The 21,189-nt window shown below is 38.8% G+C and overlaps 1 protein-coding gene across 2 annotated transcripts; it reads left to right on the top strand.

Annotated features, from left to right (window-relative positions):
* Positions 1–2,465: 2,465 nt before the first annotated feature.
* Positions 2,466–21,189, top strand: st8sia3 (ST8 alpha-N-acetyl-neuraminide alpha-2,8-sialyltransferase 3). 2 transcript variants are annotated; one of them, XM_056432787.1, is made up of 5 exons: positions 2,466–3,550; positions 7,545–7,571; positions 12,840–12,959; positions 14,744–15,301; positions 17,097–21,189. In XM_056432787.1, the coding sequence occupies exons 1-5, from the start codon at positions 3,297–3,299 to the stop codon at positions 17,383–17,385; spliced, it is 1,248 nt and encodes a 415-aa protein (XP_056288762.1). In that variant the 5' UTR covers positions 2,466–3,296; the 3' UTR covers positions 17,386–21,189. The 2 variants fall into 2 exon arrangements, with proteins under 2 accessions (XP_056288762.1, XP_056288763.1); XM_056432788.1 differs by lacking the exon at positions 7,545–7,571.

Genomic DNA, 21,189 nt, shown 5'->3' with positions numbered 1-21,189 from the left:
AAATAAGAAGAAAAAAACTGGATCATGACAGTACTAACAATTGAAATGAAATGCAGCGACATCAGGCCCGTGCACAGACATTTTGGGGGGCAGGTGCTCAAACCAAAAAAGGGCACCCATCGCCAAAATGATTTATCCATTGATCACTGTAACTTGAAGTTAGCAAGTAATTGGTTGCGACGCAACACCTAAAACAGATTGTGTAGTGAGAGCTAAACAAAAGGATGTTTTCTATTAACAATTACAATTTATTTTCATTAACAAAATCATAGGAGTGGAAAAAAATACCATACAATATACAACTTACTAACCTCGACCGTTTGGTCATACGGGAAAATATCAAACTTCCGTAAAAACGTTATAAAGCCTCAATCTGATATTTCATTATTACTCATACAAGATTGATCGTTGTAAAACTGGAACAGACAAAAAACAAAGAGATACATACCACATACAAAAATGTGGCACAAGGATATCATGACACCGAGAGCTAGCATAGTTTAGCTGCTATTTTCTAGCTGTGAATTCTTGTGACATTTATAAAATGAATTAATACATTTAACATACTTTTCAAAATTGTCGAAACAGCATTTATACAACAACACAAAGAAGATGCCTGCCTATATGTCTCTCCCTCTCTCTCTCTTCATTAAACATGACACACGTCAGTAAACACCTGGACAAGGCTTTGAAATCATGGATTTCGTACGTTTTTTGTTTGTTTATTATTTTTGTATATGTGTGTGTATATATTCAATTCAATTCAATTCAATTCAGTTTATTTGTATAGCCCAATTTCACAAATTACAAATTTGTCTCGGATTGCTTTACAATCTAGACATCCCTGCCCCAAAACCTCGCATCGGATCAGGAAAAACTCCCAAATAACCTTTTAGGGGGAAAAAAGGGAAGAAACCTTCAGGAGAGCAACAGAGGAGGATCCCTCTCCAGGATGGACAGGTGCAATAGATGTAATGTGTACAGAAGGACAGATCTAGAGTTAAAATACATTAAATGAATATGACAGAGTGTATGAATAGTTCATAGTAGGCATATTCCACGATGGAGACCTCCACGATCCATCAGGCAGATGGCGGTAGAGAGGAGGAGTGGGCGGAGTCTCAACAGTGGGCGGAGTCTCAACAGGACAGTGGCGTAGTTGGTAGCAGGAATTCCACGACCCAGACCTCGATGATCCATCAGGCAGATAGGATCTATGCCATCTCATAGGGTCCGATGACCCCATGAGACGTGAAGTCAAAAGGACTCCGGGGAGAAAGCAGAGTTAGTAACGTGTGATTGAGAGATGAAAATTCATCCCTAAGGAGAGAAAAAAGAGGAGATAGGTGCTCAGTGCATCCTAAAACGTCCCCCGGCAGCTATAAGCCTATAGCAGCATATCAAGGGGCTGGACCAGGTGAACCTGATTCAGCCCTAACTATAAGCTCTGTCAAAGAGGAAAGTCTTAAGTCTAATATTAAATGAGGTGACTGTGTCTGCCTCCCGGACTGAAATTGGAAGCTGGTTCCATAAAAGAGGAGCTTGATAACTAAAATTTGTAATATATATATATAATATATACAATATATGTATGTGTATGTGTGTGTGTGTGTGTGTGTGTGTATGAGTGTGTGTTAAGGTAGCAAGAGCAACATTTGATTCAAAGCTTTAGGATCTTAATCTGTATGTCTGTTTCACAGTATTTACAAAGCCTTGAGATGTGTGTTTGTGTATGTATGTGTTTGTGTGTGTTAGGTCCTGCCAGGCCTTAAGACCAGTAGAAAGGTCACTGTTGAAATATCAGCAGTGATGACGGCCCATCTCTCTCTGTCTGGTGTCTTCATGTGTCCACAATCCTTACTATCCGTCTGTCTGTGTATCAGGCGAAAACATCATTTTATTGGGTAAAATGTCTGACAGTTTTAGTTTGCCACACTGGATACATTACTTATGTAATAATATGTTATGTATGTAACACAATGCTGGGACGAAATGTGGCTCAATAGAATGGTACTGCTGAGATAGGGAGAATTCAGCATTCACCAATTAACTTCACGGCGCTCTTAACTGAGCTGATAATCAACAATCCCTCAGGCCCTCAATTATTAGAACTATCAAGAAAATGGTCACAGACATCTATTAGAAATCTAAATATATTAATATTGATCTGCTGATATATTTACGGGACAATGTATACTGAGCTAGTCATTAGTGCAAAATGAAACCTGTCACGATGGGTTTGAAATGTTCCAAAGAACTGGTTCTGCACTACTTACAAATCATTTGGTGACAAACACGTATAAATGATGGGCATGTGCAACAATGAACTGATAACATAGCGTAAATTACAGCATTTACAGTGAAATACGTTTAATTTACCTAATCTAATGGTTTTTAGAAACAGTTATGGCTGCAGTTCATATTGTACTTCCAAACAGACATTTTATATAAAAGAACATATTATAGTCACATTTTGTTAATTTTTTTTTTACAGGAAACAATATATAGGCCTTTTGCTGTAGAAAATAAACAGAGCCCCCTCTCCCCCAACGTCTCTCTGACTCCGTCAGGATGCATGAGCTCCGCCTCGGATGCTGCTTGCTGCTGCGGTTCATCTGATTACCGCGATACAAGAACTGCGTCTACTTAAAGCGACACGCACGTCTTTCATTAATTAGACTATCGGAGGGGAGAGAGAGAGAGAGAGAGGGAGAGAGAGACTCCGGGGATGCAGATAAGGAGAGGGAGCAGCATCCGCCGGTCGCCACCATCTTCTCCGCCCTTTCGCCGCTTCGAGGTTATGACACCGGCTGTGATCTGAGCCTGCAGAAAACAAAACCAACCTCCAAGAACCCCTCCTCCTCCTCCTCCTCCTCCATCCTCTGCTCTCAACTCTGTGATGCGCGGATTGCAAATGCGTCACACTCTGCGTTTTTCCTGCGTGCGTCGTTTTCATCCGCCGACGTTTCGCAACCTCCTCGCCTCATTATATTCGGTCATGAGATCGGTTGCAAAACACGCGGCCTCCCGCGCTCCACTCCTAGATACACGCGTGGACTCTGCAGTTTCCGTGGTATCTATTACAACGCGTGTATAAACCCGCTGTTCGCACGTCCACGTTCGCCAGACCGACCTTTTTTGCATTTCTGCGCCCTCTGTTCGCCGCCTATGCGTTTCCGCTGTCGTGCCACCGCATCTCCTCCTCCTCCTCCTCCTCCTCACCCCCGCATGGCCTCTGAAATCCACGTGAAGCGCGCACCGTCGTCTCCGCGTCCACGACCCTCGTTATACCGCTAATGCGGTGCGCCTGGGTGCTCGCGGTCTCCTCGTCCTGGCCGGCCGGTGATCCTCTGGTCCGGCGGTGCCGGTTTCCGCAGAGAGGCAGGATGGTGCGGATCGTCAGCGCGCTGGGGCTAGCCATGTTCAGCGTGGCGCTGCTCATCCTGTCGCTCATCAGCTATGTGTCCATCAAGAAAGACTTTCTGCTCAGCACCCCGAGATATGGACCGAACGGAGGACCCAGGATGTCCATGTTCCACGCGGGGTTTCGGTGAGTGCCGGGTGGGGTGGGGGGACGCCCGGCCAGACTCTAGAGCTGTAGACATTTGAGAGCATCGCGTCAGCTGAGTGTTTGGATTTTATTTTTCGTGCATTCAGGTGTACACATGCTGACAGGGTAGAAAGAAACAGCTGAATGTGAGAGTTAAATGTGCCATTTCATTGAGCGTCTTAAATCCTCAAGAATGATGTTCTTTACTGTTTATATCTCTAGTTTCCCAGTTTGAGTTGGAAGATTACAGTAATCGAACCATTGAATACGTAAACGTTGCCTCTTGAAAAGGAGCAGCAGTGATCCGCCTCAGATGGAGACCTCTCTGCTGCCTTTGGCCTGGCAGCTCTCAGACTGCTGCTGCTTTTCATGCAGTACTTGTCTATCGTTTAATTAATCGACACCGTATTAAAATGCTCATTCTCATTATTTGCACACTGTGAGGCCAAACATATGCAGACAAAATACAAAAGTGTGCATTTGTTTCGGGGCTGTTTTTATGGTTTGAGCTACACCATTTCAGTAGTATTCTATGGTAATGTTGCAGCATATAGGGTAATCTATAGTACTTGATTAGACACAACAAATGAGCTTTCAACTGTGTTAATTATAGCTAGACAGAATAACAATGTTGTTTTCTACGATAATCCAATGATAATGTTTTGAGAACAATTTCTTAAATTCCGCTGCATCCTTTCCTAGGTCGGGGCCCTCAGATCGGTCGTAGAAGATCTCTATGTTCACACCAAAAGCGTTGCAAAGTTTTCGCGCAACGAAATCCCATGTAAAGTCAACGTGCAGACGCGTGTGGTTGCGATAGACGCCAAATTTATCGGGGCGATGCGTTTTAGGCGCTTTGGACGTTGCAAAACTAGTTTCATTTCAACTTTTGAAAGATTCGCAACACTTTTGGTGTGAACACGACATTAGGTTTGCCAAATAAATGTCTTCCATCATCCTTTTAGTTCAACATTCATATCTGCAGTTCACCTTTGAGCCACACAAGGAAGCCTGAATGTTTTTAGTGTTGCAATAATTATTAAAAAAATTCTAATATGAACGGCTATCGTACATTCAGTTTGTTTAACTTATGAGAGGAATAAGATATAATCAGAATCACAATCACAATCAGAAACATTTATTTGCTACGTGTGTTAGACACACGAAGAATTTGACTTGGCGGCTGGTGATGGTCATGTAAGCTCTGCTGTTATTTAAGGTTTAAACAACAAACCTGCTCTTGGCCTGTTTTGTCATGTTTAAAAAGTTGGTCCCCAATAAAGAAAAGTTTAAAGGTCAAGGAAAGGTTGTGCTTATGGTTTTTAACAAGATAACATGGTTTTCCGCCCGTTCACCATCACATCGCTCATACTCTGTTTCCTTGGCCTCGCTCCTTCATTAAACATCGGTACAGCAGTGAGCGTTAGTCGTGTGCTTTTGGCATCATTCATTATTAATTAGTTTCCTAGGAGGCTTGTGAAACTTTGCTGCAACAGTTTGGAAGAAAGTTCTTTGCTGAAAAAAAGAGCGTTGCCATGACAACACATCACTAGTTAAATAGGGATGGATATTGTTCGGATTTTATAAATACTAGTATTCTTTATCGATACGATTCAGTTCCATATCATGGCTGTAGCCTCAGTTCGACTATCTACAAAAAATTCCCAAATCCATAAACTCCATGAACAGTTAAACAAGTAGCTCAGCAATTATCTTTCATTGATTAGCCTGTTCTTCTGATCAAATTCTGTGTGACTTCCCTATGTTACCTGCAGTGGACGAGGACAGACGGCTGCTCCACAAACAGATTGATGTGTGTTAGTCACGTGTTGTGAAAAACGTCTGCTGTTTCCTCTGGTATACTTGTGAGGGTTTCATTGCGTTTGTGACAGCTATTCAAGTAAAATATAGCCATATTTTTGTTTTGTTTGTTTTTGTTCTAAATTGTATGACTATTTCACAACTGCTCTCCTTTATGTTGGAGAGGTTAGATGTGTCTTTCCCTTAAAATGCTTTGGAATACATCACAGACCATTCCATTTTCAAACGGAAAAAGTAGTTTCTGGGAATATAGTCTTTAGGTAGTGCACTGTTGGGGGTTCCAGGAGGAAACTAAATTCATGCTTTTTTTGTGATCTTAAAATATTATTTTGTACCTGATTTAGAATATTGTAAAAAATATCACTGCAGCCTCTTGCAGCGTAAGTGTGGATAATAAAGTTAATACAGATTTGTTTCGGGCAATGTTTGAGTCACATTCACCCCTTTTACAGTCTTGTCATTTAAGACTACTACTACTTACTTCTCCGCTACCAAGGTGATTCTTGCCACTCGATTTCAAAGTCATGGTTTGATTGACTTCTGTTGTGACACATCTTGTATCACTTCCTGCTAGCACACATGGTATCTGCACAGACTGCAAAACAAGTACACTATGAAAATTTGAATTTAGTGGAATTGGGTGACTGTGATTCTGCTGCACAATTGTTTTACACATATTTCAGTTGGGCCACGAGTAAAATTATTTAATAAATCTTTGTTGTTCTTCACTTGTTTGGTCAGATCCAGAGGGTGATACTTAAAACGGTATCGTTCTGATGAAGGTTATGAAGGCCAGCGAGCCGCCCTTGGATCTAATTTACAGTATAGAGCCGCATTTATTTTCTTCCCGCTTGTAATCATTTTCCTCCTCGCTTTCTGTCACCACTGGACCAAGGTCACACTCAGAGTGAGTTAGAGGTGAAGGAGGGAAAGACACGTTTTAAAGGGAAAACACTCCCATTGACAGATACCTGCTGCAGTTGTGTAGAATGAGAGTTTATGATCAAGTGGGGACATTTTGGTTTTGCTCTTAATGTGGTGCAGCCAGTTGATGGAGAGTCCATTTGATGGTCTGTCTTTTCTCTGATAAATGATTTTGGCCAGATTACATATACAAAGAATATATTCAAAATTATCTTGGTGACTCCCTTACCTGTAATCTAGCATCACCACCAGGCCCACATTTCCACTGGACTCTAAAAATTTGCATAACGTTTTATTAATCTCTTCATTATGAAAACTACAAGACAAAACTGAAATAATTACGTAGTTGTAAAGGATAACAGTAGTCCCAAGCTGGGCTTTATGAATTTAGTTATCAATGAGCTATCATTTAGCTGTCTAGAGCACAATCACTACTGTCTAATCTTTCCTACATCTCTCGTTTTGCGACCGACCCAGATTATAAGATGTTCTGCAATCACCTGCCACAATCTATCTTCTTCATTGCCTTATCCTTTAATTTCTTTATTGTAAAATATTTTTTGCTGGGAGACGAAGAGAATCAGATGCTATTTTGGATGATGATATTTGCAAGGACGCTGGTCAAAACACACAGTAGATTCACATAGATAAAGTTCCAAAAACTTTAATAACAGACAAATGTTTCAGAGATGATGTGTCCCAACCGCAATGTGAAGTTGCATTTATGAATTTGATAAGCAACGTGGTGCATTGAAATAAATGGTAATGCCAGCATGCTAACATGCTCACATTGACAATGCAGACATGTTGATGGAGCCAGGTGTAATGTTTACCTTGAACATCAATCTTTTTTTTGCATGTTATTTAGTATGCTTTTTGCAGGGAATTAATACAATAATTAATTAAACAAAAGTATTGGTCAAATCAACATTCATATCGAATGATGGTGCTGCATAAAACGTTAACAAATTATTACATTTCAATTGAATTCTGAACAAAATTTCATGCCATAAAATAGTTCAAAAATCATAAAAGCTATTATATTATAGGGTTAATGTTTCATTGTTACAATAATATAATATCAAGTAAGCATTTGAAATGCAATTTACGACTGCATGCTAGGTCTTTTTATAGTCTACTATAAACTATTTTAGGTATTCCTCTCTGTCAGATAAATGTAATTGTACTGGTGATAATAAAGATGCGAATGAATTTATTTTTTTGTTTTTGTTTTACCTTCCTCCTGCAGCCAGATGCCTCGCAAACCTGACCTAAGGTGAATACAGAGTGCTGACACTTGAATTTAAAACACAAGGATTTACTTTGTCTATCCTTTTCCTTTATTTAATATGAGAGCTTGATCTACTGTATATACAGGACTGCCTCAGAAAATTAGAATATTGTGATAAAGTTCTTTATTTTCTGTAATGCAATTAAAAAAACAAAAATGTCATGCATTCTGGATTCATTACAAATCAACTGAAATATTGCACGCCTTTTATTCTTTTAATATTGCTGATTATGGTTTACAGTTTAAGAAAACTCTAAAATCCTATCTCATAAAATTTTAATATTTCCTCAGACCAAGTAAAAAAAAAGATTTATAACAGCTGAGTGTTTGTCAAGGCTCAGGAAACCCTTGCAGGTGTTTCGAGTTAATTAGACAATTCAAGTGATTTGTTTAATACCCTACTAGTATACTTTTTCATGATATTCTAATATTTAGAGATAGGATATTTGAGTTTTCTTAAGCTGTAAGCCATAATCAGCAATAAATCAGAATAAAAGGCTTGCAATATTTCAGTTGATTTGTAATGAATCCAGAATGCATGACATTTTTGTTTTTTTAATTGCATTACAGAAAATAAAGAACTTCATCACAATATTCTAATTTTCTGAGACAGTCCTGTATATATATATATATATATATATATGTATATATATATATATATATATATATTTATATATATAGATCAAGCTCTCATGGAACAATCTTTTTTATCTATCTATCTATCTATTCTGATACTGAGCATCAAACTGTTTCTGTCACTAACAAGTTACAAAGGAGCAACAACTCCATGACCCTGATTACTCGGAAGGCTTTTGGTGGATGTGGTGTTGGATTTTAAACAGCATGAAATATAGAATTGAGGAGATTACTTAGAGTAAAAAAAACACATTTTCAAAATCTTTTTAAAATTGTTCTCAGATCTTAATTTGTGGAATATTTTTCAGAACAGAATACTGTGTCACATATCTCATTAATGCATGACATTATTGCGTATACAGTCTCAAATGAACTATGCAACTTGCTAAGATGGACAGAACACCTGCTACCTTATTGCTCATCTTCCCACAGAATGCTGGGTTGATTTGATTCTAGACAAGAGGCTGTGTTTACACTGAGCTCATAGTGTAAATATAAGTGTCAGAATCAGTTTTTCACTGCAGCTGGTTTCCTAAAGGAACAAACATATCTGCTGAATCAAACTTTTTTTGGAGTAATTATTAGTTTTTTAGTTTTGTTTATGGTTCTATTCTTTGATAATAACATGAATGATCTGCATATTTGTGGATTAATAACAACATTCTACTGAATCCTCAAAGGCCCCAAAAATGTGTTTACAAAAAAATCTTTTAAATCTTTTCTTCTGCATGCATATTTTGAAAATTCAGAATATATTCAAATAACCCATTTTTACTCCCAACTCGTCAAAATGCCAGTTTGGTTACAGTGGTAAATTACTCTGTTGCACCATTTAGCATCTGTGTGCACTCGGCACTCGGCTTTAAACCAATACCAATGTAAAACCATTGAAAAATATGTTTTTTTGCGAGAAGCCTGAAAAATACAGTTGTTTAAAGGAGATGTTTTCACAGTAACATTAAATTATTAGATGGTCAGAGCAACTGACGTAGTATAAAGAGCGGGACATTGTGCGTGTAGGTTGGACACATCCGACAAACACAGAATTTTCACCCAGGAGACAGCTATCCATGCTCCATGTGAAGCTAAGTCAAGGTTAATTTCTCTTACTTTAGGTTTATAAAGTAACTTGCGTACTGAAACTTAAAGCAAGTGTGTTTGTTTCCTTAGCCTAGCCAAGTCGTTTTTTCCATAAATAAACTTAAAAACTAAGTAATCTGACATTGTTTATTTTCCTAAAAGACACTATGCATGTCACGAGTGGAAACTGACACGCTATCCCTGACACTTCCAAACATGATGCTCGAGGTCTAACTGGAGCGTCATAGTTCAAGCCTAGTGTCGTACTTGACGAGTTGAAAGTGAGAATGTGGTCAATTTAAATGTCCAGCAAAAATATGAATTCAGTTCCAAAGTCTTGATACAAAGTGAAACCTTTCCCAAATGCAATGTGCTCAACTTTAGTATTCCCACTGTATTCTTCAGGAAAATTCAAGTTGGTTACTACAGTACATCATGCTGATTCCGGACTCAGCGCTGCACCTCTCTGGCTTCAAAAATGGCGAACGATGCAACAACAATAATAAGCTGCTGGTTGTCTGACTTGACATCAGATCCAGGTCAAACAGTATTTACGCATATTTTTTTAAGGTTTATCTTAGACTGGTTGGGCATCACAGAGGTGCTGGACAGTATACAGTAAATCACAGAATGTTGAAATGAACCTTCTCAGTGTTCTGACGCTGTCTGAATTGTCCTGATTGAGTAAATTCCACTTCGCTCTTCATGCGAAATGTACCAAACTGACTCGCAAAATACTATTTGACCAGCTGTGTCTGCCATAGCAGTCTTGTCCTGAAACTTGACATTTTGATGTTAATCCGAGGCAGAAGATTATGTTAAAGAGGAAAGACCTCTGTCTATATTCACTTTCCATTGTAGAAAATCTCTTGTTCATCTCTTCCAGAGTCGGATGCAAAGATTGTTTTCAGTGTTCAGCTTACCACAAAGACAAAAGACATGGGGAAATAAATACCTCCACAGACAACTCCAAAGCTGTCAGCCTGTTTTATCTTCTCAGTGAAGATACGTGTTACCCTTTGGAGTTCTAGGTAGCTTTAATACTGAGCGGGTATCACATGGAATCTGGACATTTCGGACACTGAGGAATTTCTAAAATACGTAATGAGATATAATGAAAACACAACCTCCCCATGTTTTGGGCTGTCGTCCTTAGTGTTACTGCCTAGATGACTGCAGGCAGATGAAAATTAAAAAACACAAATTACCTCAACTATGAGATCTTGTATGAACATCCCTACAAAGCAGAGCTCCAGTTGAGAAAAAGGGTCCTTAACTGTTTTTAAAATGTACATACCTCATATTGACTATAATGTCAGAATTTATTTTCTTCTTTTGTTGCTGATGTACCTGATGTATTTTTTTTTCCCACATTGAAACTCGCGAACAATATTTCCTACCTTTCAGTGAGTTTGTATTTTCACGACATACAACACTCAGTGACTATAATGTCCAGATTCCATCCACAATGCTAAATTACGAATTCTACTATGGTAAAAAATTACGAATCCTACTATGGTAAAAAAAAACAGTGTCTGCCTCTGAGTTTGAGACGGATCTCAAACTTGCTGATTCCACCATGAGGACAGGACTTTTGAGATGCTAGGAGTCATGTCATGTCCCCAGCAGTTGTTGGTCAACAAATGCCTAAGTGCTGCTTAAACGACAATGTTTCATTTTCAACATTATATTTCTACACCAGTTTAATAAACAAGATGCAAGTAAATCATTGGAGTTGTTGAAAGGTGGATTCTTTTGAATCTTTTGATCGATCGAGGCAATACGTTTTCCTCTGCTTCCACTCTTTGTGCTAAGCTAAGCTAAACACATCTTGAATCTTAGAGTGTTGTGTTGAGAGGAAAGACAGACAGACAGAATGTTGCTTCAGGAGACAGCAGTATGGACAAGAAAGAGTAAAATGCATTCAAAATGTCAAGTTTCCCATGGGAAAATCTGAAATATTGCTTGCGAAGTAAATGATTACACTGGTATTCTCCTGGTTAACTCTCAGTTTATATATTTTCACTGGAAGAGTTAGGTTTTAGTTGAGACTTCTTGCACTTAAAACACTGTTCATCTTATCAAGTAGGTCAACCTCATGTTTAGTCTTTAAAATTAGAACAAATTTACCAACGAGTGGACTTCATTGGATTTCTCATGGAATATAAATGTCTCGAAATGTGGTAAACAAGGTATCATTTCAAGATGTGGGCAGTTGTTTTCAAATCTTATCGAAAGTGAAATCAAATTAAACTAAATTTGGTTGAAGGGTCTATGTTTCACTCAACATACTGTCGTGATCATGCAGAGGTTTGGACCCAAACGCAGCAGGCAGAGTTTCAAAATAAAAAGGTTTCCTTTAATTGTTCACTGAGCAGAACCACAGTCTGGCCACAGGAGAGAAACAAACAGGAACAGGGACAAGAACCAGACAGGAACAAAAACGACCAGACAAAGAACAAGCAGAAAGACACAGGCTAAATACACTGGGGAAAACGAGACACAGGTGGAGACGATCAGGGCGTGGCTGGGGACAATCAGGAACGAAACAAGCACAAGGAAGGAAGCGCAGGGAAACAGGAAACGAGACAGGGACTTCAAAACAAAACAGGAAACACTCCAAATCATAACACATACAGTCTCAAATGAATTATGCAACTTGCTAAAATGGACAGAACACCTGCTACCTTGTTGCTCATCTTCCCACAGAATGCTGGGTTGATTTGATTCGAGACAAGAGGCTGTGTTTACACTGAGCTCATAGTGTAAATAAAAGTGTCAGAATCAGTTTTTCACTGCAGCTGGTTTCCTAAAGGAAGAAAGCCCCCAGATATCTGCTGAATCAAACTTTTGGGGAGTTATTTTTACTTTGCGAAGAGACCGTGGTACTTATTCTGAAATATCAGTTATCACTCATTTCCTGCAGAGCCCAGTTGAAGATGAACTGTAATTGTACAGTTTATCTACAACAGCATCAAGAAACACGAGTGGTCAGGTGATCTCACTACCAGTTTGAAAGTATTTCCACACCAAGTTTCAATTTACGTACAAGATATTTCAACAAAACCAAGCAGGTAGTTTTGTTTCAAATTTGTATTTTTGTAGTCTTTTTTGTTTGTTATCTTTGTCAATACTTTATTTTTCTTTTGTTAAGAAACATACAACAACACAATAGCATAATTGCTGCTACTTGGATGCAAGAAAAGTGTACAATCTTATATCTATTTAGAGTAAATTGTTGTACATTTACACACTTTTGTCCACAACTCAAAATAATGTGGTTACAATAATATTGCTATGGTATTGGCTTGTTTATAACCTGACTTCTTTTATTTCTTGGCCTGTCAAACAAATTACTTTCATGCTTTGCAATGCAGGTAAAATGAGGATATTTTTGCATTACCTTCAAACCTTGTTTTAAAAGAGCTAAAATGCTCAAAACATTTTAAAATGAAAAAAGATGAAGCCGACCATCTCTGAACATCTGAAGACTAGATTAACCTCTGTGTCTCCCCTTCGTCTCACTCGTCTGTGTAGCTCCCAGCTGGCGTTGAAGTATCTGGATCCGGCTTTCACTCCTTTGACCAACGCTCTGAGCGAGGACCTGCAGAACTCCTCAAAATGGACCTACAACAGTTCTGCTTTTCTCCAGCTGAAGTAGGTTACTCTGTCTGTGGTTAAGTCTCAAGTCAGTCAAGACAAGTCAAATTGGAGTCTTAGGTCTTGTTGAGACCAGTGTGTCATGTCGATTCTCCAGTCGTATCAAAGCAAGCCCAAGACAATTCTGAAGTAAGTCGAGACAAGTACATGTCTTCAGTCTTGACAAAAGCCAGTCTGAACTCAAGTCTACTGTCCTTGAGGGTTGGTCCAATTCAAGTTTCAAGTCAGCGTTGACAAAAATGTGTCCAGTCTCAAGTCTTTCGAGACAAATATATCTTGAGACTTTAGCCTTATCAAAGCTATTATAAAGTGTTAAGTCCGTAAGGGCAAGTCCTAGCCAAGTCCAAGTCAAGTGGAAGTTCTGGTAAAAGCAGACATATTTTTTATGCAACCAGGGAGTTGGGATCCTGTTCAGATAAACTGATTATCAGATGAGAGAAAGCATAACAAAATGAAATGCTCACACATGGTGTTTTATCGGTTTTGTGGGGGACAGATGGTGAAGAAACAGAGTAGCAACAATACAAGAGAACACCTGCATCAACATCAGTAGTCTAATTAATTTGCACATTAATCATTTTTAATGCAGTTTTAAATGCACAACTGATATTAACTGTGTTCATAGTTCATAAGATCTGTACAGTACTAACTGTTTAAACCCCCCATAGGCTTTCTTCCTTTAATCCACTATTTGTCATTATTTTTTAAATTTTGTTATGGTCAATGTGCCAACTGTCTCAAGCAGAGTTGTGACTGTACCATACACTGAACAGACCTGACAAATAAGCTTATATTCCTTGATAAGCAACATTAAAGAGCAGTCATAATTTAAAAAACTAAACATTCTAAATCTATTTTTATGGCTCAGTAGTTATTTCTGCTGTTCTGAAAGTATGCGCTATTATATTCTATTCATGCATACAATGATGCAAATATCTCAAATTGGAACATATAGTATCATTGTATTTATATATCGATATATATATATATATATATATATATATACATACAGTATATATATATATACACTACCGTTCAAAAGTTTGGGGTCATCCAGACAATTTTGTGTCTTCCATGAAAACTCACTTTTATTTATCAAATGAATTGAAAATTGAATAGAAAATATAGTCAAGACATCGACAAGGTTAGAAATAATGATTAATATTTGAAGTATTAATTTTGTTGTTCAAACTTCAAGCTCAAAGGAAGGCCAGTTGTATAGCTTAACCAGCATAACTGTTTTCAGCTGTGCTAACATAATTGCACAAGGGTTTTCTAATCAGATATTAGTCTTCTAAGGCGATTAGCAAACACAATGTACCATTAGAACACTGGAGTGATAGTTGATGGAAATGGGCCTCTATACACCTATGGAGATATTTCATTAGAATCCAGACGTTTCCATCTAGAATAGTCATTTACCACATTAACAATGTATAGTGTGTATTTTTGATTAATGTTATCTTTATTGAAAAAACAGTGCTTTTCTTTGAAAAATAAAGAGATTTCTAAGTGACCCCAAACTTTTGAACGTTAGTGTATATATATATATATATATATATACATATGTTTAGTTATTTTAGTAACTGTACTTTGTAACTCTGATATCTATTCATTCAAATAGCCAATATTTCAATGCAGGTTTCGCAAACTTACATAAAAAAATAATAATTAGCAGGACATGGTTCATGTTTTTTCTGTCCACCTTCAATACATTACAATCCAACACCATTATACTGCATAGGTATTGCTATTATTGAGTCTACAAAAATGTCTTGCAGAAACGAGATCTCCCAATACATCGACATTCCCCACAACTTCACACTGACAAGAGACTCAGTCCGAATCGGACAACTGATGCACTACGACTACTCCAGTCACAAGTACGTCTTCTCAATCGGCGAGAACTTCCGCTCGCTCCTCCCCGAGGCCTCTCCGATCCTCAACAAGCACTACAAAGTCTGCGCAGTAATCGGCAACAGCGGAATCCTGACAGGCTCGCACTGCGGCGCCCAGATCGAGAAGTTTGACTTTGTCTTCCGATGTAACTTCGCACCAACCGAGATCTTTAAGAAGGATGTCGGGCGGCGGACCAACATGACGACCTTTAATCCCAGTATCCTGGAGAAATACTACAACAATTTACTGACTGTGCAGGACAGGAACAACTTCTTCCTGAGCCTGAAGAAGCTTGACGGCGTCATCCTGTGGATCCCTGCATTTTTCTTCCACACGTCGGCCACGGTGACAAGGACGCTGGTCGACTTCTTCGTGGAACATCGAGGTCAGCTGAAGGTCCAGCTGGCCTGGCCCGGAAACATCATGCAGTATGTCAACAGGTAAAGCACCCAGTAAGACTGCGGAACATTAATAAATATCCCATCCATGTTTTGGTTCTCCTCTGTCTGCCACCACTAAGATCAGATCTCAATATGCAAAGTAGGTATGCTGAGCTATCAGACTGGTCTCTGTGCATCTCTAACTATGTTCATCTAAGTCAATGTTCTGCTTGTCTTGTACACAACTATACACCTGGTGAAGATAGGCAATGCTGTCTACAAAAAATGGTAGCACACATTTGTTTTTCAGTAAAAACCTGTTAGATTTTCCATTGGTCTCTCTCTTGCTCTATTTTTATGTGCATTTGATGTCCTCATCTCTGTCCTGTTTGTAGTAGGTTGTGTGGTTGCATTGTATTGTACAGCAAATTGGAGATTTAGGTGCCAAAGACAGATTATAAGGAAACAGCTATTTAGTGAAAGGTAAGGCACAGAGCTGGGACTGTGAGTGTGTATTTGTGCGTGTGTGTGTGTGTGCGTGTGTGGAGAGGGATTTAAGTCTGGTGCTTAGTGTTGTTGCAGCAGAATAGGCCGCTCGTACAGTAGCCTAATCTTCACCAATCCCATTAAACCTACCTGCTGGAAGAATTACCACATTCAAGCAGCTCAAGTCGGCTTTCAGCACCTCAAGGACTCTTTGGAGGTGGTAGTATTGAGGCCAGTCTGGAGAGGCCCCCCTCTGTGATTCTGCAGAGCAGGATTGTCTGGTCAGCGGTGGTCATATTAGTTTTTTTTTCTTCTTCTCAGATTCGACAATCTGAAATCATTGCTGTCAACAGTTTATTCTCATATTTTTGATCGTTGACTTAAAAATCTATTCTCTTTAGTTAAAAACTTATGGGAAAAGTACATGCTCTAAATCTAAGGAAACTGGAAGTTCTTATACCTGGTGTGGACAATGGACTGTGGATGGATGTAGTCATTGTGATGTCCCCCATTCGTTTGTGGACTGCAGTTCTGAGGCTTGGTGCCATCCTGGAACAAGGCCGTCGTCATGTTGTTTATTTTCACAACTGATGAACGAAAGTCAAAGTATTTGGAATGATGTGGAGTGACGTAGATATGTCGTATATGGCTCTGGTACAAACAGCGACCTGTCAATTACAATAAGACCACCCCGAAACATACTCCGCTTTATGGCCTATAATGTATGTGACCATAATTTACTAATTGAACATCATGCTATTTTGAAAAAGACTTGAAACGAGAGATTGAAACCATAAACTCATGTTTACAATGTTTACTGAGGAAATAAATCAAGAGAGAAGTACGATCATTTTCTCATAGACTTCAAAACAATCTGAATTGCTGGTCAGTGAAATACGTTTTTAGACATTTCTACATCGACTTCATTCGGCAGAACCAAAGGTTGCCGCATAGTATGGACAGACACTGCAAACCGTAAATGTCTGAAAGCTACAAAAACATCCAGAAAGGCTGTTCCATTCCATAATGTCAGGAAAAAAGTATATAAAGAGACACTATTTGTTGCGTATACCACCATATATTAATGTAAATTTAGATTAATAATGGCCAAAAATAGGAAGCATTCTGTAGAACCTCATATAATCCACAAAGTTAATTTATGTTCCTTTTTTTGAGTCACCCTGGAAATCCTCCGCCCCCACTCATTCTCTGGTGGGGGGTCTATGGAAACTACCCACATGCAAACGAATGGGAGGACTAGCATTTTTGCCACAATGCCTGATTTGGTGTGAATGCAATCTAACACTCCACGTTGGAAAATACAAGGTTCTATTAATGTGTAAATGTTCTCCTCACTTGTGCTCAACAGCTACTGGAAAACCAAGCAGCTGTCGCCAAAGCGCCTGAGCACCGGCATCCTGATGTACACGCTGGCATCCTCCATGTGCGACCAGATCCACCTGTATGGCTTCTGGCCCTTCGGCTGGGACCCCAACACTGGGAAGGAGCTGCCGTACCACTACTACGACAAGAAGGGCACCAAGTTCACCACCAAATGGCAGGAGTCCCACCAGCTCCCCGCAGAGTTCAAACTGCTCTACAAGATGCACACGGAGGGACTGCTGAAGCTCTCCCTCTCCCACTGTGCTTTGGGCTAAAAACTGCAGCAGGTGTGGCGCTCCTTTCGGATTTTCCAGCTCTTTTCGATGGGCGACAGTTGTCGAAATGAGGCAAACAAGGCTAGATTTCATTATGGTTTGTGGTCGGTACAATTGGTTCCTGCACCTTTTTCAGTTCCAAAGCCACCTTTGACTAACGTTTGTACAAACTGCAACTTCTCAAGTGACAAGGAGTCTATTGTTTTTTCTACTTCTCAAGAATCTAAAGACGACTATAGTTTTAGAAAAGGTGGCTGCGGATAGACTTTTGGGCAACGTTGTTTTTATGGCAGAATATCACAATCTTGAATTGCTTCATGGTGTTTTTAATTGCTCGTCATTCTTCGGACTGCGGCTACAAATCAGACCGACATGAACACTGCGTCAAAGAACGTAGAATCCCTTCTCCAGTTCTATGAGGTTGATGAAGTTTGGATTCTGATGTAGAGATGGTCTGAAAATGGAAAAGTTAAACCTGGCATAGTTTTTGTTGAAAATCTTACGCAGCTCCACGCAGCAACACGCTGAGTTGAAGCGACCGCCTACACAAGCCCGTGAGTTGTTTTAACGCAATGCTGCTTTCGGTCTGAACACCCAGTGAGACAGCAATATGGTTATTTGTGGTTTGATTGGCAGAGGTACTAAAACATTCTTATGCATCCAGCATTAGATATGTAGTGTGAAGAGGGAGAGCAGTGATATTGGCATATTTCAAATCAACTTAAATCTTGTCACTACTTTGATTACTACAGTAGAGGATGAGGGCCACGTTGAAAACTCTGAAATATTGTTAGTTTTTTTAATTCCGACTTCAAACTCTCTCATTAAGAACTAAAATACATGTTACTACTCATGTCGCGCTGATCCTCCTACATAGGTATAAAGACTATGAGTTTGTCACCTTTGTTAGATGTCAAAACATTGGGACCTACCAGGAACAGTACAGAGGAGGACAGGGCAGGAGTTGTGTTTGCTCCATTGCTCCATTCAATTTAGGCATGTGGCAGAAGCTTTATTTCCTGACGATTTGTGCAAAAATTTAAATAACTTAACACACATAAGTCACATGGAGAAACATCTAGTCACAGGTCTATCAAAATATTTGATTTGTCATACAGATATCAGTTGGTTTATTCTTAAATTTGCAGTTGAAACTTTTAACACCTTATGAATTTTCATATTTACACATACATCAGACACACAATTTGAGTTGTTTTTGAGTCCAGTATTTTCTCTCTTTGAGATCTATTTTCTGTCTCCACCAAGTCCTGAGAGAAATATATGTCTCTTTAGCTGCTAAATGTTCCACTTTCTTCACCAGCAAGTCATTAACTGTTTGCCATTTAACCCTTGTGTTGCCTTCGGGTCATTTTGACCCGATTCAATATTTAACCCTCCTGTCGCCTTCGGGTCAATTTGACCCGATTCAATGTTTAATGTCGGTGTTCTTTCGGGAGTCAACAAACAAACATAAAGTACCTCACACTTAAACTTGGAAAACAATATTAATTCTAATAATTTTCTGGAGATTTTAATAGCTGGGGTCATATTGACCTCAAGGGTAAAATATGTTAGTAAATATAAAGGTAACAGGAGGGTTCAACATTTAATCGGGTCATATTGACCCGAAGGCGACAGGAGGGTGAAACATTGAATCGGGTCAAATTGACCCGAAGGCAACACAAGGGTTTAAAGCCAAGAGGAGTGATGTTTCAGAAGAACCTTTTCTATGGCACTGCTCAAGAAAAAATTAATGTATAAACTTAATGACTAAATGTATGAATCAGAGCCAGGGCTATTCAACATCTGTTACAATTTAACACTTTACCACCGCAACATTTAGCACAAATCTTTATAAAGACCGAGTCAGATTGTGTGTCCATAAAACATTTTTAACAGACGAGAAGAAGCACAGAGAAGGATGTTGGATTCCACACCATACATGTCAAATGTGTGGATAAAGGAAGGGCTGCTTTCTGGATTCACAAACTGTACAAACTACCTTGGCAACAAATCTGAAGAGTCGATGTTGGAAAAAAGCAGAGGCACCACAAACAAATGCTACACTCAATTCTACAAATGCAGTTTAGGACAAAGTTGCATTTGAGTAAATGTTTTAAAAGTGAAAGCCTTACTTTGTAAAGAATACTAATGTAAGCTAGCTGGTACTATGCATCTTATCAGGAAGATTCACTTTCAGCCAGTTTGCTGCCAATTCTTTCTTCTACGTTGTGGTAATGTTTTTGATTTCTTTCCCCTCTTTTGTGTGTCTTGAAAATTAATTAGGGTTAGATGGGTTACTTGGTTATTTATGTTAGTATATAGCCTCACAGACCCATCAGTATACATGGTACTATGGTATACCCACCTTTTTCCAGTGGGTTTACAGTATACCCACTTATCAGCCATTGGAATAAATAGAAGATAATACTCACTTACTCTCCTCAGTAAATGACCCATCTACTTAGTATACCCAGCTCTTCTACACCATTGCCCATATTAATGATTTGCCACTTCAGCAAGGTGGCTCCATTCACAGTTATTCATTTTTTTAAATACATGTGCTGCTGCTAGGGGGCATTGGTGAGGGACTCTACTGAGTTTGAGAGGATTTGAACCTGGGAGGCCAGGGAAATTGTAGTTTCATGTTGCTTTGTCACTCATAGCGTGAACATAGCATTTCCACCTTGTTACAAAAATGGCAAGCTACCTTGGGAAGACTGGTCATCAAGAAGTTTGGGAAGAGTTCCAAATTGCTGATAAATTACAGGTCGAACAGGTTGGGTGTCATACAGTTATTATTTATCGGATGTCAATGGGTACAATTGGGACCAGAGCGCTGCCTGTCAGAGTGGGTCAATCTAACACTTTCAATATTGAGGGGGAGCGGGCCCTTTCAATTTAGACTGATCCTAGTTTTATGTAGAAATCTGATTGGTTATCTTGATACCACAATAACTGTATTGGTGTTCAAATTCTGCTCATGCCCCATAAAAGGCATCTCCCTATCTCAAAGTCTGCACTTTAAGTCCTACTACTTCTCCTGCTTCCTGTATTAGTATTGAATGATTTCGGTCAATAAGAACATCATACTTAGGGGTCCTGGTCTTTAAATTCAAGATGATAGTAAGTTAAAGGTACTATAGATAATGAAAATAGGAAATAGTTAGCTTTAAACAACGAATTTAAAGAACAATTAAAACACCTTATGTATGCCCCATACTGAATGAAGCACGCTGCTTTCATCTTTGAAGAAAAAACTAAATGTAAGCGTTAGATGTGTAATATGTCCAACACAAGACAGCGTGAAACAATGGGAAGCCATGTATTCTCACAGCCATGAATTTAAATTTGTAGATATTAACTACAAATGTTTTGTATCAAATTGTTTTTTTGGGATTGGTCTAAATTCTGGATAAAGTTATCCTGGTTGAGTCCACAATTGGAGCATTTTTGTTTTGTGGTATGAAGGTTTTTCTCGTCGATAAAGTATGTAATAAGTGGTTGATTAGAATTAATGATTTGTAATGCTCAATGATATTTGGTCCTGTGGGTATTTTTACTCATAGACACATGGTTTTCAGGCATATCAAATGTGAATTATCATATCTGACATGTGCTTTATTTTGTCATGTATTTACATATTTCCTGCAAAGTGTTAATGAGACAATAAAAAATGTGAGAAACTGGGACTATTTTTGTAATCTGCAGATAAACTTCAGCTATTTCACCTCCTGTTGTTTTCTAGGAATTGAAATGTCATTTTCAGGACAAAAAGATTGTTTGCATAAAGGTTCAAATCAT

The sequence above is a fragment of the Pseudoliparis swirei genome, chromosome 15 (assembly GCF_029220125.1).
Source record: "Pseudoliparis swirei isolate HS2019 ecotype Mariana Trench chromosome 15, NWPU_hadal_v1, whole genome shotgun sequence".
NCBI classification, from domain to species: Eukaryota; Metazoa; Chordata; class Actinopteri; order Perciformes; family Liparidae; genus Pseudoliparis; species Pseudoliparis swirei.
The sequence above is the reverse complement of the archived record's forward strand: the minus strand, read 5'-3'. Positions and strand labels throughout refer to the sequence as shown.

Bases quoted from the DNA above. Each gene is read 5' to 3' on its own strand.
- st8sia3 (XM_056432787.1), top strand. From the start codon at position 3,297: ATGCGGTGCGCCTGGGTGCTCGCGGTCTCCTCGTCCTGGCCGGCCGGT. The intron at 12,960-14,743 runs GTAGGTTACTCT...AATGTCTTGCAG, and splicing joins TCTGCTTTTCTCCAGCTGAA to AAACGAGATCTCCCAATACA. The intron at 15,302-17,096 runs GTAAAGCACCCA...TGTGCTCAACAG, and splicing joins ATCATGCAGTATGTCAACAG to CTACTGGAAAACCAAGCAGC.